The following is a 26,189-nucleotide window of genomic DNA, read 5'->3' on the forward strand; positions in this document are numbered from 1 at the left end:
GAATATGAACAAAAGGTAGAACCCAGACAACGAGCCCAGTTCTGAGGGAGTCAGTCAAGACCTCATGGCAGAGACCCCAGGCTAGATTTGCCACATTGGTGAGGGAGCTGAACCCAACCAGAAGGGTTCAGAGCAAGGCACCAGGAGCCTGGCCTGGGGCTGGACCTGGGCAATCCTGGAGCCTCTTTGGAGGTGGGAGGGACTTTGCAGAGGCTGATCTGGACTAACCAGGAGTTTCACTTCAGAAAAGCAGGGCTTAAGTAGTGATGGTTCACGCCTGTAATCCTAGCTAACTGGAGGGAGGATCCAGGTTCGAGGCCAGCTAGGGAAAATAGTTCACAGACCTCATCTCCAAAATAAACAGAGCAAAATGGATTGGAGGCATGGATCGAGTGGTAAAGTGGCTGCTTTGCAAACAGGAAGCCCTGAGTTCAACACCCCCCATCTCCCCCAAATCTGTGTGCAATCTAGGGATATTAATGTCCCTAGATGTCCCTGTTTCCCAAGCACATTAAGAAAGTGGCTGTAATGCTGCATTTGATGGTAACCTGGGGACTGAAGGAACAGGTGGGATAAAGACAGGCAAACTTGTAAAAACCGGAGACACGTCTTCACTGTGTCCAAAAATACATTTAAAACCTTCTACCTTACACAATCCACAGGGGGAGCCTAAACAGGGGGTGTCAGGCTCACATCAGCTAGAGGGAAGTGACTTTAGGAAGGAGGAAAGTGGGGTGGCAGGGCAGAGGCATGGAATTTGCACTCTAATCTGTGTCTCCTCCTTCCCAGGCACCTCAACCAAGCCATGAACCAATAGCATCCCCAGCTCTGACACACACACACCAGCCTTAGCTCCGGTGGCACTTGGTGACTTTGCAGTGGTGTCCCTGGGTGAGGCGGGAGCGAGGGGCAAGGCTGCTTGCAGCTGGGAGGGAACTGCAGTCTGGGGGCAGAGCCTGCAGGCTTCCTGCTGATGCAATCTGCAGAGAGAGACTGAGAGAGCGCAAGAGAGCCACCCAGGTCTCCAGTGCTGTCGCACATTCCCGGTCTGCATCCTCCTCCCAGCCACGTGTCGCCGCCCTCCCGGGCCACCCCAGGATTTGCTTCAGTGGAGCTGCCCTCCAGCCAGCAGAACAATGAAGGTGACCACATGCACATGACAAGTGCACACGGGACCTCTCCATCCTTATTTCTCCTACAGTTCTGGGTAGACAGGGCATGGGGAGATCTGCCCTGCGCTGCGTCCCGCCACACGGTGACATCTTCCTCTTGAGTGTGTGGGAACCGGGGCTCTGTTTGCCAGCTTTTCACAGCTGCTTTTGTAAGAGATGCAGGACTCCAGCTCCCTCCCTGCTTCCCAGAGAAGGGGAAGCTGTTCTCAGTTCCTCAGTGTCCTGGAGGTTTGGGAGAGGCTGTCTGGAGTGTCCCTGGCAGGGGGTGGGAGGGTTTCTGTGGAGCACGTGTAGTGACCAAGGGAGAAACTTGGGAGAGAGGGGAGTGGAACTCAGCTCAAGCCTAGTTTCTGGTGGAAGGTGGAAAGGGTTGCCACCTTGTCAGCCTGAGGCCATTCTGTTGCCAGAGCTGGCGGGCCCCTGGTGGCTTGCTTTTGGATGCTAATCTTAGGTAATTAGCCCAGCCACCCATCACTTGGAAATTTCGGGTGGAGGTGTGGGCATTGGTTTTCCTAGTCTCCCACCTTGACACTGCAAGACCTTGAGCCCTCAGCATGGTTTTCAAGGGACAGCAGAGGGTGGGTGATGGTGCTGGCCTCCTGTGTCCTGGATGAGAGGACCCCCCAAAGTTGTCTGAACTTTAGGGGGAAATAAAGGAGGGAGCTGAAGGGGGCTCTGTGCTGTCCTTAGCCACAATCTTCCCGGAGGGTGTCACTCAGAAGGGAAATCGTAGGTGGTGCCTTCTCACCAAAAATTTCCACTGCCTTTGGCAAGGGAGGCACGCATTCTGTGTCACAAAGGTTATGCAGATGAACCACTGCGACAAACTTAGCGACTTTTCTTCTTCACCTATGCTCTGTGCCTCCCTCCTGCTTGTTTCATGCTAGTTGGAAAATATACTGATCGATGATTGCTTTAGTGAGTGAAAGGAGAGAATTTCGAGCAGTCTTGTCTTTGCAGCCTTTTCCTGTTCCAGGGGGGGTTGCGGTTGGTGGTGCATTTCTGTGGGTTAATACAACTGTTTTTTTTTTTTCATAAATCTTTTTATCTTTCACTTCTATATTGCTGTCATCACATGCATTTTTAGAAAATATTATTTGCTCATGGCACCTGCTTTTGTCCCCAGTAAATTCTTTCTAGCTGGAGCTTATGGTTTCAGATAGATGCAGAGCAAGTGAGACTGAATAAGAAACGTAGTCACCCGTTGAATGGCGTGTTATAAAAATGGCAGCGCAGATGGTTTAATGAATTAAAGTGGAGGTTGGAAGGATGGCCACATGTGAAAGGGAAGCCAGGGTTTTGTTGTTGAGTGAAAGGAAGAGGCTGACCCTAGGAACTTAAAGGCTGTCGAGGCTGTGGGGAAGGCTGGAGGCCCTGGGAAGAGGACGTGCATTCCAGTGCTGGCTGTGACCCCCCCAGGCGAGACTCAGAAATGCCTAGCTAGTTAAGAGAGCCTCAAGGAAGGGTAGAAAGAACCCTGTTGAGAAAAAAGCAAAGGGGGATGTCGGCCAGAACGTCTTCTTGGCCACCTTTAATCTGGTTGGTTTCAATAATGAGTCAACTTCACTTTGAGCAGAACAGAGCTGTGAGGAGAAAGGGGAATTGTAGTGTTTTCTTAGACGTAGAAAGGGCCAGACTCTGATGACATTGGAACGAGGAAGTAAAGGCTGGAGAGCTGGAGCAGCGGGCCCCTCCCATCTCCTTTCAGATGCTAAATTTCAGGAATGGGGAGATTTGGGGGAGCTTCATGCTGGGCTTTTCTCTTTGAGATGTTAGCAAGCTCAGGGATCCTTGGATGGATGGAGGAAAAGGCTTGTCTGACAGGGTGACACCTATTGTCCCTGTGTTTTGGGTAGATCTAGGTAACACTCCATATTTTACACTAATCTTGGGCACTCAGAAGCACTGACCAATGATTAGGGCTGCTAGACATTCATTTGCTGGTGTGTATTTTCCCAACTCAGAGCTTAAAAACCCAGGAAAGGACTGCCATTTTTGAGCTTGTCTCCCACCCCTGCACTGCTAGCAGGAAATGTCTTTTCCCTTTAAATTTCTTCCTACTTTACCATACTAAAATAAATCCTTGCTAAAACTCCACCTTGTGAGACTCTGTCCTGAGTCACTTTGAAATACTTTTCACATCTGTGGATGTCAAGGACCTGTGAGTTTTGGGTGGAAATTGGGAAGCTGTGGAGCTGTGGGAGTCCCCGCCATGTGTTCTCAGGTGACAATTTGATTTTAAAACTACAGAGAGAAAGGAAAGTGAATTTAAAAAACTGGCTACGTGTTTGCAAGAATTTCTGCTGGTCACCTTACCTGAGAAGGCCTCATCATTTACCAGGGGCTGAAAACCTGCTTTTTTATTGCAGTTTTCATGGCCTTATGGCCGCCAAGCAGGTGCTCAACCACTTGGAGCCATTCCACCAGCCCTGCATCGTGATGGATTTTTTTCTTGATAGGGTCTTGCAGACAATTTGCTTGGGGGCTGACTTTGAACCACAAACCTTTTGATCTCTGCCTCCTGATTAGGATTATAGGTTTGAGCCAACGCCCGCCCAGCAGCTCAAATCTTTTTAAAGGCTGTTGAAAAAAAGTGATTTGAGAGAGATTTGTGTTAAGAATTAGCACAGTAGTGAAACTGGAGTTTTGGACTCCAGGTCTGAAGTCTGGGATTCCTCATCAGGAATGCCATCCACATGCTCCTATATGACAAAGGACAGAGACAGGAGATTTATGACATGACCTGGGGCACACCATGGGAAGAGGCAGAGTTAGCACTCAGCCCATCTTCAGCCATCTTCGGGGTGCCGACCTGAGTTATGGGTTTAAGTAGACAAAGAGCTGGGGGCGGGGATAAAGGTCTGCATAGTTACATGGTCCCAGTCATAGGTGTGGCCTGGTTGGTGATTTCTCAGCCCTTATTCTTCAGTATTCAGAAAAGTTGTTATCCAGAGTCATTGTCACCTGGCTGGTCTGTCCTGAGGAGGCTCTACTGCTGTGGGAATCTCAAGCTGAATTATGGGACACAGGCAGTTTAGCAGGGAGCAGCATTTTATTGTGCTGGCACAGACCCAGTAGACTTCTGTTCAGAGGCTGAGCCCCGAGAACAAAGGGGTCTCACCTTATACACCCTTGCAAGCAGGTTACAGAAGGAAAAAGCAAGGTCTGATCCATATATGGTTATATTTAATTTTACTGGCTACTTTACCCTAGTGCTACCTGACTTCCCCCTCCCCAGTGCTATTGTGACCCTCTCCACGTTCAGATTCCGCAGGTTTTCTCTCTCTGCTATGCCGTCCTTAACCTCCCTGCTACTTTATCAGAACTCAGGCCTAGTCTGTTTTCTTCTGATCCTCCTCCCTGCTACACTACTGGTAGGGGTCACTTGTCATAAAGATTTATCAGTTCTATCTGTCCTGAAATCCAAGGTGATTGCAAAGTGACTGCAAAAACAGTGGCTGCAGCAAAGACAGATACAAAATGGCAGCAGGGATGCCAAGCTTCTCCTGTTTTTAGTTAACTCGTGGCCCTTTTCAGCCAAAGAGGCTTAAGCCTCATTCTTTCAGGAGCTGTGCCTCTCCTAATTGTTTTCATAATTACAGGTTTTGTTCCTTATCTCTCGATCTGTAAGTCAAACAATGATCATGTTATTAACCTGAGCAGGGTGGACTTACAAGAAAATTATTTCTGTGTATAAATGAAGAGTCCATTCTAAACTGTGTTGAGCGTTTGGTTTGGTCATGACTTTTGAGTGTTCAGATTGTCTACTTTTTGAACGGTCTTTTAGTGGGAGTAGGGAGGTGGAAAGAAGAGCCTTTTCTGTTCTCTTTCAGCATGGTCACCCAAGGAAAGCCAGAGGCACGTTGAGCACATGCTGAGGAGTTGGGTTTCTACACTGGAGAGAGAGTCTGGGACTTCACGCTAGACGTCATTCTCCGTGCTGGCTTCTACTTTTTGTGTGACACATCCATTCCTTCTGGCACAGGACGAAACTGGCCAGTCTGCTCACTGCACAATTGTGGTCATGGTGGCCTTTCTGTCCTAACTTTGTCCCTTGGACAGCTGCACCGTGCTTAGGACATTTAGCACAGCATGTGGCAAGTGTTCCTGCCGTGGGCCTTCCTGAGCCTCTGTGGTCACTTGGTGGTGAATGTCACCGTCCCTCCAACCAAGGTCTCTGAAACTGGCTTCCATATAAATCAGGGGAGACTCAAGTTCAAGGTGCAACTCAGATGTTAAAAAATGCCTTGGGGTTCTGAGCATAACTTTGTAAATATTTGCAACTATTTTCATTGTAAGACCTGGTCTGTGATTCACAAGGAAAGCCGAAGTGGGCTTTTCCCTCACAGCAGGGGAAAAGCACCCTTCTCCCACACTTCTAAACAATTCGCTTAAACCCACAGCTGAATCTTATTACCTCTGGAAGTTTTGTACTTACATCAGAAATGAGATCACCTTATTAATAGCAGTGTAGCATAGCACACGTTTTTCTATAATCATATTGGAAAATTGCTTTCTGAAACATTTTCTCTGTGTTCAGTGATGATTAACTAGAAAGATAAAATCTTTTTTTAAAATTTTTTTGTGATACTGGAGTTTGAACTCTGGGCCTCTACTACTTGAGTCACTCCACCAGCTCTTTGTGTGTGTGTGTGTGTCTTGGGTATTTTTGAGATAGTTTCTTGAATTATTTTCCCTGGTTGGCCTCGAACCTTGAACTTCCTGACAACTGCCTATGAGTAGCTAGGATTACGGGTGTGAGCTGCCCAGCCAGAAAGATAAAATTTTAAAGAACAAGCTATGGTTGGGTGCAGTGGCTCACGCCTGTAATCCTGGCTACTTGGAAGGCTGAGAACTGGAGTATCATAGTTCAAGGTCAGCCCTGACAAATAGTTCTTAAGACCCCATCTCCAAAATAACCAGAGCAAAATGGACTGGAGGTGTGGTTCAAGTGATAGAACGTCTGCTTTTGCAAGTGTGAAGCCCTGAATTCAAACTTCAGTCCCACCATGGAAGGAAAAAAAAATTGTCCTACATTTAATCTGAAAAGAGCAAGTTAATTTGCCAGTTCTTTATTTCGCTGTATCCATCAGCGGTGTGTGCAATCTATCCCTTATTGTGAGAGAAACATTTGCTGTTGGCTGGAGCTGGGTCTCTGCCTTAGAAATTCTGCAGACGCCTCGGGCACAGGGTTAGAGCTCCCTCTCAGACACTCGGATGTCCAGACAGACAGATGAGCGCCTGTTGGGACATTTAGACCCGGCTGCCACAATTGTCTTGGGCCTGACAAAGACATGATTGGGATACAGGTTGGAGTCAACCTGGCCTGGGGGCCTGGTGACTTTGCACAAGTGATCGTAGGGGGCGTTTGTGAACCTCCCACCGCTCCCCCTGCATTTCATTTCATTTTAGTGGATTGAGATATGAGATTCTGTTTTGATTTAGCCCTGGATGTTAAGTGTTCAGGAGTGTGAAATCCTGACAGCATTATAAATCTCTCTTTGAACTTTGAAGATACAAGGTAGAATTAAAACAGAGCTGTGTCTACACAGAGAGCAAATGCATCGCTCACAGATTCCCTGGTCTTCAAGGTTGGGGAATGTCTGTACACGTGCCAGGATGGTGCTGGTAGAAGTGAGTTAGATTCTAGGAAGGACTTCCTTTGCTTCATTTTAAGAAAATGATGCTTTGTGTTTTCCAAATGCCATCCAAGCTACTTAACACTGAATTTGAACTCCAAAGCTTTCCTGGGCGGAAATCATTGCAGCTGTTGTTAAGTCACTGACCTCCTTTCACAGATGGAAAGTGAAAATCAGGAGAAGCTATTGGCTCCAGGCAGAGTCTGAACATGCAGGATGCCTGTCTCTCCAGAGCTCAGCCTTTCTTGGGTCTGATGCCACTTCAAGAAGCTTCTGACAAGTATGGTGGATTTTTCCAGCAAAGTGAACAAACACCTACAGACACAAAATTTATATTAAAGTTGTTATTAGAACTAGGAAAATAGAGTCCATTCCATATGGCATGGCAGACTGGTGAAACGGATTGAATTGATCCAGTTATTCAGAACAGTGGAGAGCTGCCAGGTGCCAGTGGTTCCCACCTGTAATCCCTGTGATTTATGAGGCTAAGATCTGGAGGATCTGGCTGGTTTGAGGCCAGCCCAGGCAAATAGTTCTACAGACCCTATCTCCAAAATAACCAGAGCAAAATAGACTGGAGGTGTGGCTCAAGGGAGAGCACCTGCTTTGCAAGAGCAAAGTCTTGAATTCAAACTCCAGCCCCATTAAAAAAAAAAATCCCAGAGTTGTTAGCCCTGGCCTCTGTGGTCAGATGAGATTTTTCACTCATTATTACTTTTTACTTGAATTATTGCAAAAGGAAATGTACAATTGAGGCAGGGTACATAGATAAGGAGACAGGGAAATTCTGTTTTAATCAGTATTTAAAGGACCAGACTCTGACCTTGGAACAAGGACAGCCAAAGCAGCTGGCCCTCTCCCATCTCTGTTCAGATGCTAGGTCACAGAAACAGGGAGACAAGAGGAGCTCCCTGCTTCCGTTTTCCTCTTTGAGATGTTAAGAAGCTGCAAGGATCCTTGGAAGGGTGAAGAATAATCTTGTCTAGCAAAGGGAAGTCCTAAAGCATCCTATTGTCAGGGTGTGACCCCTCTGTCAGCCATTTCAGCCACCCATTATCTTTGACCACGCGTATTCCTTGCATCTCCCCCACACCCCCCCTCTATAAAACTAAGAGTTGGGGACTACCATTTTGAGTTTTTGCTCCATTTCCTGTGTGGGGAACAGGAAATGTTTCTCTCTTTCTCCCCACCCCACCTTGTCTATACTTTATGCTGTTACATGACAATAAATCCATGCCAAAACTTTCACCTTGTGAGAATCCTTGTAAGATATGTTGAAATGCCTTTTAATGTTTGTGGATGTGAAGGACCTGAGATTTTGCATGGAAACTGGGAAGCTGTGGGAGCCTCCTCACCTGTCCTCCAGTGACACAATCAGCAGCTCCGAACAGTCACCCGAGGAATCACAGAATGAGGCACCAGGAGTTTGTCTAAATTTCTTTGTGTTTCATCTCAAAGGTGTCAGTAGCTACACTGCAGGACTGGAGTCACAGACCTGAACCTGAATCTCTGTGGTTTTAGGCTACTTTTGAAGTGTATCTAAGTGTGGTTTTGGATAGGATTAGCATGCAGTTTCTTAGTGGAGTGTAGGGGTTTGGGGTACTCAGCTTTTGCATTAAGATGGTGCCCGTTACCTATGTCAAAGGGTAGGACCATGGTCCTACCAGTGACCCCTGCTCAGCCACAGCTGATGGTAGATCTTTGACCCAAGTTGAGCCATCTTTGACTTTCTTCTTTTCTTGTCTCTTAATCAGGTAGCATACCTGTGGGTCCCATCGACTCTGAATCTATATGTTCTCTCTCTCTTTGCCAGTGGACTGCTTCAAACTCTTTTGACTTAAATTATTCCAATAATTCAAGAGCAGCTGGCCTCAAGCTTCAGTTCCCTGAAGTACTATTTTTCGGTGTCTCTCCTGCTCGGTACCTGTGACTTCCGCTGAATTGCGCTTGGGTATAGTCTATTCGCTGATTATTCTTCCATGCGTATGGCTTCCTCTGCACTGTGGGGAGGACTTGACTCCCTTCCCCCCCTTCTTCCTCCTCCCGCCCTTTCTTAATTCCTATTGAGAGATGAGGATTCAGGAACAAGACAAACAGGTAGGGAAACGGTCTAATAACTAACTGAGAGTCACACAGTAAAACAAAGAAAGTCACAGAATGTTTGTCATTCCTGTCTCACCATAAAGCAAATGGTTCAGAACGGCTGCAAAACAGGATGATCTAAGGCTGACCTACCTATGCATTAGGGAAGGCAATTTGAGGACTGTTCCCCCACCAAACCCTATTGCTCACTGGGGATATGGCCAAAAAAGGAGCCAACTGAACCTGAATTAGTTCAATACCTCATTAGCATGTGAAGTTGGGTGACTGGTGAATAAAGAAAACCCCTAGACACCACAGAGTCTTTGGCAACCCACTCTTGACCCCTCCTTTCCTTTGGGAGCTCTCCCTACAGTTCATTCTTCAGCTTGGTGAGACAGGAACCCGGAATTCTAGTGCTTTTTTCTAGACTCTCAAAACTCACATTAATTGGTTCTGTTTTAAAATTTTCTGTTTTTGAATATGAGCTTTTTCCACATGTGAATTTCTTTGGAGTTAAAGCTTTAACTGACTCCCAAAGACCAAGTGTTTATAAACACACAGAACATGGCAAATTGTTTACATACCTTAATGCAAAATTCATTTCATATAGTCTTTATTTGCTGGTTGCTTTGAACAGAAGGTCAGTGGTAAATAGATTGTGAGCAATTCTGGGAAATTCATAGAAAAAAAAGCCACCTAGCAATATAAACGGAACACAAGGAAAGTCACAGCAGACTGCACAGCTGCCATTCTGTTCGGGCACTGGTGTTTTCGGAAGCATCCTAAAGTGGCCTTAGAACATAGAAGCAAGTCATGCATCTGAGAATGTTAACCAGTCCCAGTACTGTTGTACGCTGTTCTTTCTTTCAGACCGTGTGGTTTTTAAGCATGCTAGTTAATGCAGACACTGACAACAAATCCAACAAAAGAGGCACTTAGAGGCAGTGTTCACCGACTTAGAATTTTGAAAGAAAAAAATCTATTAGGTAATTTCACACTTTTACGTCTGCCAAAGAAGTTTGAGTTTACTTCTTAGCTTTTAGTTCTATTCTATGTAAAGAGCTCAAGACACAGGATTCCTCAGTTCTCCGTGGACTGAGTGTTCTGCTGCCTGCCAGAGTTACTGTCCAAATTCTGATAAGTTCCCTTTTCCTTGCATCACAAATGTCGAGTACTAATGCTTGGCTCTCCTGGAAGTCTCCCATGAGTCTTTATGTTTATTTTATTTCATTTATTGATTGACTTTTTTGGTGGTATTGGGATGTGAACTCAGAGCCTGCACCTTCAGCCACTCTTTCGGCCCTTTTTTGTGAAGGGTTTTTTGAGATAGGGTCTGGTGAACTGTTTGCCCAAGGCTGGCTTTGAACCATGATCCTCTTGACCTCTGCCTCCTGAGTAGCTAGGATTACAGGTGTGAGCCTCTGGTGCCCGGTTTTTATGCTTATTTTAAAAATGTATAGTGTTGTGTATACTTTCTTTGCTTGGTTATAGAGCATAGTATTAGCTAAACTGAAAATTTTAATAACATTAGAGCAAGTATTTTACTAGTAATGCAGTGCAGTGACTATATAGCTGTAAGATGTCAACAGGGTTTGTACTTCTTAATGACTGAACCCATGTCTCACCTTAACCTGCTAGTGACGAGGTACACTCCTTCCTTCTAATCACTGTCCTTAGACCATTATTACAGCAGCTCCCCGAATTGGAGGACTCACTGCACAGCTCGGGGTGAGGGGTCCTTTATATTAGCAGGAACAGAACCGCACAGTTTGTGGGAGAGTTAATGAGTCAGTGCCTTTGTTAGTACTTAATTTAATCGAGTGTGACACGATGTGTGAACAAGAGTATTTATTGCAGCATTTTTTTGTAACAACAGAAGGTTGGAAGCTGTCCACATATTTATTGGGTATAAAAGAGAACGGACAAATGAGACTCAACATGAGCCCTTTCCCTATGTTTCTGTGTTTCATCTTTAATATATGTGAGTATATCATATTCAAAATTAAGATTGAAAAGAAAAATGGAAGTAGCTGTAGAAGAAGTAAGCTTATGGGCTGGGGAGTCCAGCTCAGTGGTTGAGTGTTTGCTAGCACCCATGAGGTCCTGGTTCAGTCCCCAGTATTGTAAGGAAAAAAAAAAAAGTAACTTTATATTATCAAGGAAACATTAAATATTGGATAAATTAAATTATCATTAAATTAAGATCAAGTATATATTTCTTGACAATATTTCTTAACTATTGTACTTAACTACAAGTAACTGAAAATTAATAAGAGACCAAGTTAAATGTCAGGTGTTACCTAACTTTGTGGTAATTTTTGGAGAGTATAGAACCCAGTCTTCAAATCTATTTATATAGTGCAATCATTATTGACAGTAGTTGATTTAAGTTTTATATAATTAAACCTTTCCATAGCTCTTTCTAGAAGACTACTGGGCTGTGCACGAGGTAACAGGAAAGCAACATTCTTTACTCTTGAGTAACAGCTCTGTTCAGGGAGAGAGGCAGGCACAAGCAAACAGTGGAGTGTGTGGAGTCACATACAGCAGTAGAAGTCTACACAAGCTGCAGTCAGGTGTGAAAACGACTAGCCAGAAGCCAGGAAGGCTTTGTAGGAAGGTGGTGCGTGAGCAAACCTGTGAAAGAAGTTTACATGCACAGGAAGTAGGAGTTTGCTCCATGAGCATCCAACCCCAGGCTTCTGGTCCCACATGCAGTCAGTCATCCCTCACCATAGAAAACCACGAGGAAAAGTGGGCCCACTGGTGATGGTGGAGAACCAAGTTCCAGAACCCTCCACAGATGCAGCCCAGTCGCCAGTTGTGTCCACCACATCACTCTGTCTTCATCCCATCCCCCACTCCCTTTAGGCTCTGGGCTGCCTCACTGACTCAGCCTTCCCTAGAGCAAATCAGCACACACCCCTCACCTTCCCTAAATGTCCCTGGTCCTCCTGACGCCAGGTGAGGCTGTTTCAGTGCCATCCTCCAAGGTGGAGGCCACCCCTTCTCTCTAGGTTCTCCTTAGGGTATGTGTGGGTGTGGGTGTTCTCCACCCTGCCTGGGGCCATTTTGTATAAACCCCTCTGGGTGACTCATGCCATCTCTGCTTTCTTGCTTGTACTGTCATTGTCATCCTGGTCATGTGGCCTCCGTCCACTGAAGATGGTAGCTCTTGCATTCCAGATCTGCACACTGTAAAACAGTGGTAGGTGGTGTGGCTAACGCACAGGAGGAACAGTGTCACCCCTGCAGAGAGGACTTGTGGCCCAGGGGTTATCAGCACTGGGGCCTGAGGGAAGCATTTGCTGCAGCCGTGGCCTCTAGTGACTTGTTCACCTGAGCTGAGGTGGTGGCGAGGATGGTGTGAGCATCAGTGAATTCACACAGGCAAAGCATTTATGAGGAGCAGAGCCTGGTCCAGAACACCTGCTCTGGACTGGCTACATTGTTTGCAGTGCAGCCCAGCATGGTAATAGTGACAGAGGATGGAGAAGGAAGTTACAGTGACACCTGGGGAATAGCCAGCGCTGAGTTACACCCCATGGTCAGGAAGAAAACGTAAACCTAGTGACAGCTGAGCACCATCTGGGAGTGATCTGGGTGTCACAGGGCTCTTGCATAAGGAGCAGCCGGCGAGGCTTCCTGGGTGTGGTGACAGTCACACAAGGGACAGCCACATTGTCAAAGCTCTGTCATGCTCTGGAAAAGAGTGCAAATTCGATTCTAAGTGGGCTGAGATGCCTTGGAAGGGTTTTCACCACACATGGAGTTTGGATTCTAAAACTTACTGCTGGGCTGGCGGAGTGGCTCGAGTGGTAGAGCACCTACCTAGCAAGTGTGAGGCCCCGAGTTCAAACCCTAGTGCCACCAGAACAAACCAAAACAATAACAAAAACTCACCATTGAGTGCCACACCATGGTTCCAGTGTTCTCAAACACATTTTGCTTTTCCTGTAGTTAGTTTTGTGTTCCTTCATTCATGCACTTCGTCATGTTTATGAATTCTCCCCAGCCCTTGTCGCCTCTCCATGTAACTGCCACGGGTCAGGTGTGTCCACAGGTCCTTTGTCGTCTAGTCTCTTTTGGTGACCTTGTTTTGCTCCAATCTGTGCTGTTTTCTCTGGACGAGCCGCACAGCCGTCGTTCTGACTTCTCCCTGGCCTCCTTTCCTCTCTCCTGGCCTTAATTCTGAATCTGATACCTTCATCTTTCTTATTTCCTTCCTCATTTGTGTGATGCAAGTCCTCCAGCTTCCAGAACAAGAGAGTTCAGGATGACTGCCAGCAAGGCTTTTCGTTCTGCTATCACACTGGGGCACTCTCTTTTCTTTCTGGTGCTGGTGTTTAAACACAGGGTCTTGTGCTCGCTAGGCAAGTGTCCACTCTACCACTTTAGCCATGCCAACCAGCCCTTTTATTATTATTTTTTGCTTTGGTTTATTTTTCAGATCATCTCTAGCTCTTTTTTATTTTTTGCCCTGGATGGTCTGGAACCACAATCCACCCGTGTCTTCCTCCTGCACAGCTGGGATTGCAGGTGTGTGACACCATGTTCGCCCTAGTGTGGTATTTGATTGTGAGTAACATTCTAGGTTAGAAATGGATTTAGTCTGCATTTAAAAGGAATTGCTTTACAACTAGTGAGAAGTCCAAGGGCCTCTATTTCAGATCCCTTCTCCTAGTTTTTCTTTTGTTTTTTCTTGAAGCATTTCAGCTCTCTTTGTTGCTGGCATTAAGAAATTTTATGATGGTGTGGACCACTCATCACTCACCCTAGGAAAAGCTTTGATCATATATATTTGATATTTTCTTCTTCTTTCCTATATGTTAAATATTCAGTCTCCTTCATTGATCCTCTTAACTTTTTTCTCTCCTAGTGTCCAATTTTATTTATTTATTTATTTATTTTTTTGGTGGAAGAAAGATGTCATCAATGTTATCTTCCCACATTTCCCTTTAATTTAAAAATTTATGGGCTGGAGATGTGGCTGAAACATAGAGCCCTGAGTTCAAACCCCACTCCCCCCCCCACAAAAAAAACCCACCAAAATCTTACTGACATAATTCTAATTTTAAGAGGGCTTAAAATTCTTGTGAATCCTTTTGAAAAATAACATCCTGTTCTTGTTTGACAATTAAAATATCTTCCTTATATTTCCATAACCTAAAACATGTCCTCTGTTTTCTGTATGGTCCTTACATACCTTTTTTGTTTCTGGGCTTTTTTTTTGGGGTCCTGGTCACCTGAGGTCCTGGGCAGTTATTGTATCTGTGAAAGTCTTGCTTCCTGTTTTCCTCTCCCTATGAATTAAACTTAAAAGATGTCAGGGTGGGGCTGGGACTTAGCACGATGAGGCCCTGGGTTCTATCTCCAGCAGTGCAAATGATATTGGACGTTAAAAAAAAGTCTCAGTGAGTTTCTGCAACTGTGGAGAAAGGCACCATGGGAAACAGTGACATTCTTGGTTTCCCAGACTTGTTACTTTCCTGTGTCACCTTGAATTCTCCTCTTTTTTTCCTCCAGTGAGTTTTTGGTCATTTCATTATCATCAAAGAGATGAAATTTGTGGCCAGGCGCCAGTGGCTCACGCCTATAATCCTGGTTACTTGGGAGGCTGAGATTGGGAGAATTGTCTTTCGAGGCCAGCTCAGGCAAACAGTTCATGAGATCCCATCTCCAAAATAACCAGAGCAGAATGCACCAGAGGTGTGGCTCAGTGGTAGAATGTCTGCTTTGCAAGCTCAATGCCCTGAGTTCAAACTTCAGTACCACCACAAAAGAAAGAAAAGATGAAATTTAACTCAAAGTAAATGATCATTGTTTCAGATAAAAAATTTAATAAGGCAATAAGGGATTATAACTTAGATTGAAATGGGGTTTTGAAGTTATATGTGTTTTGACTAATCTTTCCCATATTTTACAGACAAGTGAAAATTTTACTATAATTCCTCCACACTTTGTATTTTTTCCCCATGCTGGGCACATTGTAGGAAGAGTGACCTCAGCCCTCCATGTCTGTGTATTGTGATTTCCAAACCTGCTGCCTTAGGGGGCTCTCCCGAGAAACAGAACCTATGGGGGGAGGAGGGCAAGAGAGTTTGGAGAGGTAAAGAGAAGGAGAGAGAGAGAGAGAGAGAGAGAGTTGCTTTCAGGAACTGGCCCCAGTGGTCGGTCCTCAAGCCCCTAAGAAGGGTCCAAGTCCAGAACCTGCAGGACCAGCTGCTGTCAGGGCAGAAGTTTTGGTGCAAGTTTGTTGTTGCTACCTGTATTGGAATTTGTGAACAGGACAGGCAGAGTTATATGTTGCAGTCTTTTTTTTTTCCTAATGTCTTTTCTTTCTCTTTGTGTTTGTTTCTTTTTAAATTTTTTTTTGATGTAGTCTTGCAAAAAAATTCCTTTTTCTTCTGAAAACTTTCATCTTTCTCTATCTTAAGGCTTTCAACTGATTAGATGGGACCCACCGACAATGTGACAGTGAGGTGATCTATTACTCAGTCTACTGAGTTAAATGCTAATCACATGTTTAAAAATACTTTTATAGAAGTCTAAAGCAGCATTTAGACTTGGGGCTTCTCTCTCTCTCATCTGGTCCTAGGGTTTGAACTCAAGGCCTTGCCTAACACTTGAGTCATACCTTCAGCCCTTTTTGCTCTTCACTTTTTGGATAACCTCTTATGCTTTTTGCCTGGGGCCAGCCTTGGACTGGGTTTCTTCAACCTGTGCCTCCCCATCGTGCTGGGATGACAGGCATGAACCACCGTGCCCAGCTGTGGTTAAGATAGGGTCTTTTTGCCTAGGCTGGCCTCTGACCATGATCTTTCCTGTCTCTGTCTCCTGCAGCTGGAATTACAAGTGTGAGCCACCACTCCCAGTCTTGGACTTGTGTTTGACTAATCAACTGGGTCCCCTAGCCTAGCTGAATTGACACATAAAATTAAGCATCATACCTATCATCAAGGTGAAAAAGTATTACAAAAAACCTATGTGCTTTGTGTCCAGTTTTAACATTTCTATATAGTTAATATGTCCATATGTCTTGTCTTTCTCCCAAGTGAAAGAAAATTTCATTGTAATGACTTTCTCATCAGAATATTTTTTGTTGTTTTTTTTTTTGTTTTGTATCATCTGAATATTTTGTATCCCAGGTAGGGACAGTTTCCCACACAGCACACCTAAGAAAAGCTGTATTAATTCAGCACTTCCCTTTTCCCTTGTCTACAAATGCCTTTCCTCAGCTGCCCTCGAAGTGTCAGTGTTGGTTTCGTGTGTGCCTCGTTCACACTTTGGATGGGGATGTCTGTCAATCTAGACCAACATTCACTTCCTTTTACTCTGCTGCATTTCCTGACATGGCCAGCTTTGCAGATTTCAGCCTTGCCTTCTAGGGTGTCTCACATTCTAGATTTGTCTGGCTTTCCTTTTCTCTGATTAAGGTCAGGTTAAAACCTGTGTGTAAGAATACCACTGCAGCTGGGCACTGGTGGTTCATACCTGTAATCTCAGCTACTTGGGAAGTGGAGATTGGGAGGATTGTGGTTTGAGGACAGCCCAAGCAAGAATATTAGTGAGACCCTATCTGAAAGAACACAACAGGCACAGCAGGTGACACACAACTATAATCCCATCCCTGTGGGAAGCATAGGTAGAAGGATCGAGGCCTGAGGTCAACCCAGGCAAAAGTATGAGATCCTATCTGAAAAATAACTAAAGCAAAAAAGGACTGGGGTCATAGCTCCAGTGGTACAGCATCTGCCTCACAATCACAAGGCCCTGAGTTCAAATTCAAGTACCACAAAATTAGTCTATTAATGAATGACGAGTAATGCCGTTCTCAGTCTAGAAAAAGGAAGCATTAGAATTGTAAAATCTATTGTGCCCAGTATTCTGTCTTGCAGACCAGAAAGCTCAGTGGGCGAGGACTGAACAGAGTCTGCTCTGAGCTTTAATACTGGCTAAGAGCTGGCGTGGTCTGAGACCTGGGTTCTAGTGCCAGCTCTGCCACTTTGTATGTAAGTTCCTTTGGTCAAGACTGACCTTTGCTCCAGTTCTTTTGGTCAACACAACCTGTGCTCAAGTTCCTTTGGTCAGGTCAACTGTGGTCAAGTCCACCTGTGGTCAAGTCGCACTTCTTGATACCTGCTGTGGTTGTCTCTAAGGTGGACATGGTGTCTCACATCCCTGGCCCTCAGTGGTGGCCCTGTCTTCTGCTTCTCCACAATGGACCAGGTCTCTCAGTTTGCTCCTGGACAGAAAAGAATGAACAAGGCAGGCTGAGACTGCTGGTCCTGGTAAGGTGTGCCTGCGAGGTGGGCCTTGGCTGGTGTCTGGGGACTTGGACTTGGGGAGGGCCACCATCACTCCCTGGTAAGCATTCTTCCTGTACTTGACTGTTTACACAAAATCATTGCTTTTCAACATCTGCATTCCTTCTGGGAGTCTAGGATTTTTCATGTGCCAGCTAGAGGGTGACCATGGTGCATAGTCAGCCCTAATAAAAACCTGGGAGCTGAGTGCCTACTAAGGTCCCCTCAACAGATGACCCATCATGTGTGTGGTCATTGCTTGTTGCTGAGGACTCACTGGGTGCACACCACAGGGATTCTGGAAGCCATTAGCTGGTTTCCTCTGGATTTCCGCCCATCCACCAATTCCCTTGGCTGACTTTCTCTTGTGTGACCTCATAAGACATCACAGCTGTGACCACTGAGTCCTGTGAGTCTTCCTAGCAAGTCACAAACCTCGACCCATATTTCCATCAGCAAAATGGGGCTCACAGTAATAATGATATGTATCGTAGTGTGTTGAATGAAAGGTGTGAGAAACCCACAGCCTGATATAGGATGCATCCAGTAGGGGGTGGGCAGTGTGTGTGTGTGTGTGTGTGTGTGTGTGTGTGTGTGTGAGAGAGAGAGAGAGAGAGAGAGAGAGAGAGAGAGAGAGAGAACGAGTTCATGCATTTGTCAGTCATACTGACACATTTACCCAAATTAACTCTCAAAGCTTGATGACTCCTTTGGTGGGACAACTGGTTCCTGTGCCAGATTCCATCATGAAAGTGTGTGTGTGCATTTTGCTTCTAACAACTAACTATTAGACTGAAAAAAGGCTGAAATGCATGAAGAGATAGATGAGGAGACAGAGATGTTAGACTGAGAGAGGAAAGATAGGTCAAGGAGACACTCCCTACATCAGCACAGGCTTTACTGTGGAGAGAGACCTGCAGAGGGCGTCCCCAGCAAAAGAGCTGGAGCACACTGCTGCTTACAAACTAGGGTAGGTATAGGAGGTTAGTGGGAGAAGTCCCAGGAAGGTTGCTGGGCAGCAAAATCCTCCATGGGCCTTTGACCCTCCCAAAATAATGGATTAAGGGTGGGTCATTCTTCCAGGCCAGGTGGGTGGTTTCTGATAAATGGCTGAAGGTGGATGTTTGTGACTCTTTAGGGCCAGGCAGAGGGTTTTCAGTAAGTCATCTCAAGGGGGAGGGGGTCTGGTCCCGACCTGGCTGCCCTACGTTCACCCTAACACTGGTGCAGTCTGTGATGGAAGACCTACAAATTCTTTGTCACGCATGGAAGAATCCACTGCAGGACATCTGGGTGTGAGGGAGTTTATTAAAAGTCAAGGAAGGGAAATACAAAGGGAGGCACGGTGAGGCCCAGGTGAAAGCCAGAAGCTGAAAAATGCATGTTTGTGCTCTTCAGGCGCTGTTAACCCGTGGGAAGAGGGAACTAGAAGATTCCCATCAATAGCCAATGAGTGGGGCGGGTCGTGGATGGTTCCGGCCAGGTGAGGGCGGTTCTTCAGCCAGAGCATGGTTAGTCTAAGATGTAAAATTTTTCTATGAGTCCTAACTTTCCTAATTCAGCCTGCCTTAAAGCCACTTCTGTGGCCTCCTCCCTGTATCCCTCCACCTCCCATCCAAGTACTAACCAGGCCTGAACCTGCTTAGCTTCCAAGATCAGAGGAGATCCAGAGCATTCAGGGTGGTGTGACTGTAGTCTCCTTTCTTTTTCTCCCCTCCCTCCCTTCTTCTCTCCCTCTCTCCCTCCCTTCCCTCCCTTCCCTTCCTTCCTTCCTTCCTTTTTCCCTCCCTCCCCTTCTCTCTTTCTTCCCTTCCTTCCTTCCTTTTTCCCTCCCTCCCTTTCTCTTTCCTTCCTTCCTTTTTCCCTCCCTCCCTTTCTCTTTCCTTCCTTCCTTCCTTCCTTTTTCCCTCCCCCCCTTTTTCTCTCTTTCTTCCCTTCCTTAATTCCTTCCTTTCTTTGTTTCTTTTTCTTCTTCTCTTTCCAAGTGCTAGACCTTATCTGAAAAGCAAACTAAAAGCAAAAAGGCTGGGGTGTGGCTTAAGTGGAAGAGCACTGGGAGGCCTTGAGTTCAATCCCCAGTACTGTCAAAAAAGTAAGAAGCAGGAGTGAGAAATGGGGCAGGGAATGGGTTAGAAAGGGATTTTCGTTTGTCAAGTTGTGATTAATGGAAGCTATTAAAACAAAATGTACCAAGGATGCATCATAAATCTTCACTCCTGTCTACAGCTATTTTTCTTGCAAATTTTGTCCTTTGGCTGCTCTGAGGTGGAAGGAAGCCTGCTGAGTGTCTCATTGAATAATACAAAGGTCTCCAAGGTATGCAGCTACTTTCATAATCAAGCCAGTGAGCCATGCAGAATGTGGAGCAACTGGTATGCAAGCAGCCTCCATAGCAGACGTACTGCACCCATGCACCCACCCACCACAGGAAAGCTGGTTTCAAGGAAAGCAAAGCCAGAATTCCAGGGCAGAACTGTCTCTTGGCTCTGGGGCCCCATACTGAAAACAGTGTCATTGAGAGTATCCACCCTTGACACTACCCACTAACCCCCACTAATGCCGCAAGTTAAACCACCTTGGGGGCGGGAGGACTCTAGAAGAAAATTGGTTTTCTTCCCTTGCATGTTTAATTTAGGGAATGGTAGAATTTTGGCCTCTTATCTTCTTTTTATCTGGGTTAGTGCAGAGCACAGGGATGTTCCCAACAGTCCTCTCTTCCACTGCCCCGTCCTGCTCACACCCATTCCATTCCTGGCTGGGAGAATGATACTACGTAGAACTTCCTGTATTGTGTAGAGTGAAAACATCCCCCATTACCCAAGGAATAAATGACTGGCAGAACTCCTTCCCACTGGTTTACTTCCCACGTCTGAACCTTACTTAGTTGTTACTGCTGTGGAATCAGAACTTAGATCTGGCATAGGAGATTTGATCTGATCAAAGATACCAACCAAGTAGGGTAATTTTTTGATGGCTAAGTAGCTGAAATGTCTGTCTTAAAACACATATAAACAATTACACATGCACACACATGCATACACGTGCCCGTCCTTCCAAAACAATCTTTTTCCCGAGACAGAAGCTGGACTGGTGGAGAGAAGAGGAGCTCCTTACAATTGCGCATATTTTTATAGATAGATGGCTTTATTGTTGTAAAGCCGTAATGTTACCGGGTGGGAAGGCTAAGGAGACTTGTGTCCCACCACAGAAGAATCCAAGCCTGACGTGAAAGTATAGTAAAGTTTCCTGAAGGTGGGGAAAAGGCAGTGGTGGCCCCGGCCAGGTGGGATAGATGCACTGGCCTGTGTGTCAGAGGGTCTTTATAAATTGAAAGGGTGAATGCAGGAAAAATCTGGGTGGTTTTGTAGGATGGGAGAGGGTGATGGACAGGTTTGATTGACAGGTCTTGTCATCCAACCTGGTACACTCCACACATGCACTTGTGCTAGCTTCCCGGTATTTTAATCACATGTATGAGGTAAATCAATATTCATGCTTTAAGCCAAGGGCGTTCACCTGAGCAAGGTGGACTTACCCCAAGGCTTCCTGTCTTTGGGGGAACTTACAAACGCAGAAGATTTACAATTATAATCCCAGCTATGTAGGTGGGAGGGTCACAGATCAGTCCAGCATGGAGACTCTATCAGCAAAATAACTAAGGCCAAATAGGGCTGGAGGTGTGGATCAAGTGGTAGGGTGCAAGCCTAGCAAGTGTGAGGGCCTCAGATGAAACCCCAGTACCACCAAGACTAAAAAACAAAATGAAAACAAATTATAACTGACAAAGACTGAGGTCCTACTGGGTGTTGGCATAGGTTTCATGTGAATTATTCACTTAGTTTTCATAAAAACTCCACTATTAATACTATTTCACGGATGGGGAAATTGAGGCACAGGCAGGGCGAGTAAGAAGAGCACACTTGCAAAGCTAGCGGGTGGCACTGGCAGGACAGAATCCCATGGGGTTACTGCATCCTGTGCTCTAATATTCCTTTTTAAGGTCAGAACCATAGGTTAGGTTGAAAATCTTGCATTAGGACAAGTGAGTCACTCCAAAGTGATCCGTTCAGTACTTTGCAAAATATCCCCTTCCACATTCCCTTCTATCAGCAAGGCAGCCGAGGGTCATATGCATCCAAGTGAGGGTTAGAGACCTCATGTGATTTGCCCAATTTAACTACTAGATATTTCTGTTTTGTTAACACAGCTAGAATGTGAAACCCACTAGATCACAGAGGTTCAAGTAGAGTCTTTTAGTGAGCTCAGCTCATGGCCTAAGGTTCAGGAAAAGTCCCAGGATGCTTTGCTCTCTGACCAGAAGTGTGTGGAAGCTGGAAGAGAAAGGCAAAAGGTCTTGTGAATAGATCAGTGACTTCAGTAAGTAGTTTTAGAAAACTTAGGACACACAGGCTCAACAGCCAGGTTTGGAACCTGGTTTTTTTTTGTTGTTGTTGTTGGTACTGGGGTTTGAACTCAGGGCCTACACCTTGAGCCACTCTACCAGCCCTTTTTTGTGATGGGTCTTTTTGGGATAGCTCTGAACCAAGATCCTCCTGATCTCTGCCTCCTGAGTAGCTAGGATTACAGGCGTGAGCCACCAGTGCTCCCAGTACTAAAAGTTAAAACGAGAGTGAAGTCACCAGCTGGGTAGGAGACTCACTCGTAAGCCAGCAGGCAGTAACAAGTGTCACGGTGCTCCACTGAGCTTGAGGTAAATCAACCTGCAGAACTTGTGCCTGGCATACTTTCTGAAGAGGCACACAGTACACAGAGGCAGGGAAGATCCTCATTTCTAGGTCTTCAACTTGTTAAATAAAAATGAGAGCAAGTCACTGCTAAAAATCGGAGTGGAGACAATCAGCCATGCGCCTCACCAGGCTGCTGGAGAGGTAACAGGCCAGTTCAACTGACACAATAATGAAGTCCCCTCTGCCTTCATGCTTACACAGAGATCTGAATTTACCTGATATTAGCCAGGCAGTTTCCTGTCCCCACCTTGCAAAGAAAGTAACGTTGAAATGACCCATCTGCCTTTCTGTTCTTTGCTTGCTGCTTCCTTCTGCCTTCTCTCCCTATAAAACCAATCTTTGTTTAGATCATCTGAACACTTGTTCTATTTTATGGCATGGAGTGTTGTCTGGTTCTAGAATAGAAAGTAAAGCCAATTAAGACCTTTAAACTGAATTGCTGTGATTTTATTCTTTGGCAAACCTTTAATTAAATCTCTCCCAAGCGCTGACTGTCAGAAAGCCTCTGAGGGGGACAATGATGACATTTGCCATGGTCCTTCTCCTCCTTTTTCATATCTGCCTTTCTCCCACCTCACGAGGAGAGCTTTGCTTTCATTCACTCCCCGTGGCTCAGCAGGGTGCAAAAGCTGCTAGGGCAGAAAGGAGAAAAGAACTAATCGAGCCATCATAAGCTGCCATAAATCCACTACCAGGCTCCATGGCTTTTTGTGATGGCGTGGTGATGATCAAGCTCCAGAATGTGCTACAGGCAGCAGGAGCCTCGGCCATCTTTGTTTAAAGAACTTGTGGTCGGTATCATCTGGGCAGAGGGACATGGAAGGTGGCAGGCTCTCATGGAGGTGACAGACACATGGCTCCACTCCATGCTCCTTGCCATATTGTAATGAGAGGACTGAAGGTTTGTAAAACCCAGCCAGGACCAAGTGTGCCCTGGGCATTTCCACCCAGAACGTGCGATGGACCCTGGCTGGTGACTTCCCCGCAGAGGTGCTGAATGCGACATTTACGTCACTTCTGACAGCAAAGAGCACATGTTAGAAGAAAAGGACATATCAAAGATAAGCTATTGTTTTATGCTTTCTTTATTTAATTTCTTTATTTTTGCTCTGCAGTACTAGAACTTGAACTCAGGGTCTTCATCTTGAGCCACTCCACCAGCTCTATTTTTGTGATGGGTTTTTCATGACAGGGTCTCACAAACTATTTGCTTAGACTGGCTTTGAACCTTGATCCTCCCGATCTCTGCCTCCTGAGTAGCTGGGATAACAGATGTGAGCCACTGGCACCCAGCCTGTTTTTATGCTTTCTTGAACATACATCACAGTCCTGGGAAAACCATTTTCATTAGCTGAATTCCAAAACACCATTTCTCCATTTAGTATGTGTCTTTTGCTTAGGGTCAGTCATCAAGCACTCTGCTTACTTTTCATGTATACCATTCACTTACTTCATGAGCTTACTGGAATTTGTGGGCATATGGGGGCTGGGTTGGAAGTACAGTGAGTCTTCCATACCTGTGGCTTCTCGCCTGTGGGTTGAGGCCACCTCAGATGGAAAATGTAGTGGAGCCTGTAGGCACATGTCTCTGCTGAACACATGCTCCTCTCTCCTTCTCTCTAACCCTAAATAATTCAGTTGAACAACTCTTCATGTAGCATTCACATTAGGCCGGAGAGGATTCAAAGTAGGAAGGAGAAAGAAAAAGTCCAAGAGATGTGCACAGGTTATATGCAAACACAGCCCCATTTTACTTGGAACTTGGGCACCCCTGGGTTTTGGTGAGACTGGAGTTGGAACTCAGGTCTTCCCTTTGCATCCTTGAGTTTTGCCACAGGCAGGATGAACAGGAACCCATCCCCACTGCAGAGGGGCGACTAATGCTCTTAACAATGACAACCTTCAGTTGGTGGGTGTCTCTGCCTTGGTTCTGGCCCAATTCCTTTTCTTTTTGCTGCTACTTTTTTCAAAATAGATTGACTTCAATTCTTAAAGGCATAGTGCCTACTTTCATAGAACCAAGTGTTCTTCAGAACAATCCAGGATATAATATCTGGATTTAAAGTAAGAAAGCCTCACTTAATTATGATTTAATCCCTCCCTTCCCGAATTTGATGTGCGAGTCTGTTTCTGTAAAATGAAAAAATTATAAGCTTCAGGATTTCCAGACATGCAGTGAAACTAATCTTTCAGTCTAGATGGGTCAGGTGTCTGTTTGTCCATCTTGGTCCTTTGTAAAGAATTTGTGGGTGACCTATAGACTTGGCAGGCTGAGGGTTTATTCTGTATGCAGAGGAAAATGGGGGGTGCTCCAGAGGATGACAGGTGGGCAGCAAAGGGAGAGGCAGGCACCCAGAAAGCTGGGGTCCTCCACTCAGCTCAGGGGTCTGCTATGGCCTCCAGTGTAGTGGGTTTCAAAGTGGGGTGCACATGTCCTTGGGGAGAGAAGTGCAGCAGAGTTCCATAGGGTGCAGAAGAAATTATTACATCTATTATTTCCCTCTAACATGGGGGGGGATTAATTGTACTTATATTTAATTCATATGGATTGAGTTGATCGGTCTGTCACAATGTCACAACTTTTGGGCAGTGTCTTAAGGGGAGAGAATGCATAGAGCCACCATGGAGGTGGTAGACAGGGGGCACCTGTGTAGCCTCTGTCCCACCAGGTTGCGATGTGTGGAGGTCTCTGTGATTATAGATTATGGGACTGGAGGTGTGGCTCAAGTGGTAGAGTGCCTGCTTTGCAAGTGTGAAGCCCTGAGTTCGAACCCCAGTCCCAATACAAAAACAGTCCAATGATTTACAGATTATGCCATGGTGGTGTAAATCAATTATTCCTGCAAAAAGGACAAGTGGCTTGAAAGGATTTCTGCAAGAAAGCCAAGCAAACAGGTAAAATACTAACAGAAGAGAAGCAGAAGACACGAGTAAGGCAAAAACAGGAAAACTTGTGGCTTTCACGACATAGCTAACGGCTTTCCAATTTTTTTTTCAAGTTCTCTGTTGGCCACCTTGTGGGACTGAAAACAATGATTTCATCAGAACGAATAAGGAGGGGGGCATAAATTTTTGGTGCCCTCAGGGAGAGAGGTTACAACCACTGTGTTATAACTGATTTCTTGGTCCTTGAGCATACTTTGTCTGTAGCCAAGGATGGTACAAGAAACAACCATGACCAGGAAGGTATTTTAAAATGCTTGGATTTTAGATGTTACACTTAGAAGAGACGAGTAATTTGTCAAAAGTCACATAGCCAAGGGGCCACAGTGCCCTCACCTTGCTGAGGTTGTGGCCACATGTGGCTGTGTAATGTAGAAGCAAATTAAGTTTAAACCATCAAATTAAAAACGCAGTTCTGCAGTCCCACTAACCAGGGTTCAAGTGCTCAGTAGCCACACTTGGCTTAGTGGTAACAACACAGATATGGTGTACTGCGGGCTGTGGCCTGGCCATAGCTGTGTTGCTGAATTTTGGGGTATGGGTAGTGGAGACAGCCCCTTGGCAAGCAAGGCCACAGGAGCAGAGTCTCTGGATGGGGCAGGTGTGTCCCAGGTCCACTCCAAGGTTGGAACTGATGTAATGAACTTGATTGAGTTCCTCTGGGCGGTGCAGATCTCTTCCCTCTGCTGGGGACTCACCCTTCTGGTTCCACACTGTGGATCTCATGGAGGTGGGCCTGGCATTGGGCTCCAAGACAAACCCCAGATCCCTTTCCTCCCCTGCTCACAGCAGACAAGTCCACCTGAGAGTGGAGGAGGGGTGGCGAGGCAGTCAGCCACCTTGCCTGCAGTTCCAGGGACTCCATCTGTGGGTGTGGGTCCAGGGGAGGGGATGGGGATAGGGGTTGGGGTTTGTCCAGCATTGTGTTTCATCAAGGTGGGCCTGGTGCTTATCTGTCCCTTCCAACTTCTGTCATTTCTTTGTGATGAAAACATTCAAAATCCTTTCTTCTAACTTGGTATGATGTAAGTTATTGTCTAGAGGCCCCACCCTGTGCATCAGCACCCTGGAACTTCTTGGTTCTATATCACTGTAACTTAGTACCCAGTGGTTGACCTCCTCCCATCCCTCTGCCCTACTCCCAGCCTCTGGGAACCAATTCCTACTCTGAAGGTCTATGACATCAGCTGTTTATTCCACATATGAATGGGTTGTGATACCTGATATATTTCACTTTCCCCCAGTGATCTACAGTTCCATCCGTGCAGCAAATGACAGGTCTTCATTCCTTATATGGCT

The 26,189-nt window shown here is 45.8% G+C and overlaps 1 protein-coding gene across 1 annotated transcript in view; it reads left to right on the plus strand.

Moving 5' to 3' along the window:
- The first annotated feature begins 924 nt into the window (after positions 1-924).
- Bcat1 (branched chain amino acid transaminase 1) overlaps positions 925-26,189 on the plus strand; it is an 86,115-nt gene continuing 60,850 nt past the window's right edge. The window contains exon 1 of the mRNA XM_074075844.1: positions 925-1,142. Coding sequence (XP_073931945.1) covers positions 1,137-1,142 — 6 coding nt within the window. The 5' untranslated portion in view covers positions 925-1,136. The remainder of the gene's footprint in view (positions 1,143-26,189) is intronic.

Source organism: Castor canadensis, chromosome 6 (assembly GCF_047511655.1).
Source record: "Castor canadensis chromosome 6, mCasCan1.hap1v2, whole genome shotgun sequence".
Classification (NCBI taxonomy): Eukaryota; Metazoa; Chordata; class Mammalia; order Rodentia; family Castoridae; genus Castor; species Castor canadensis.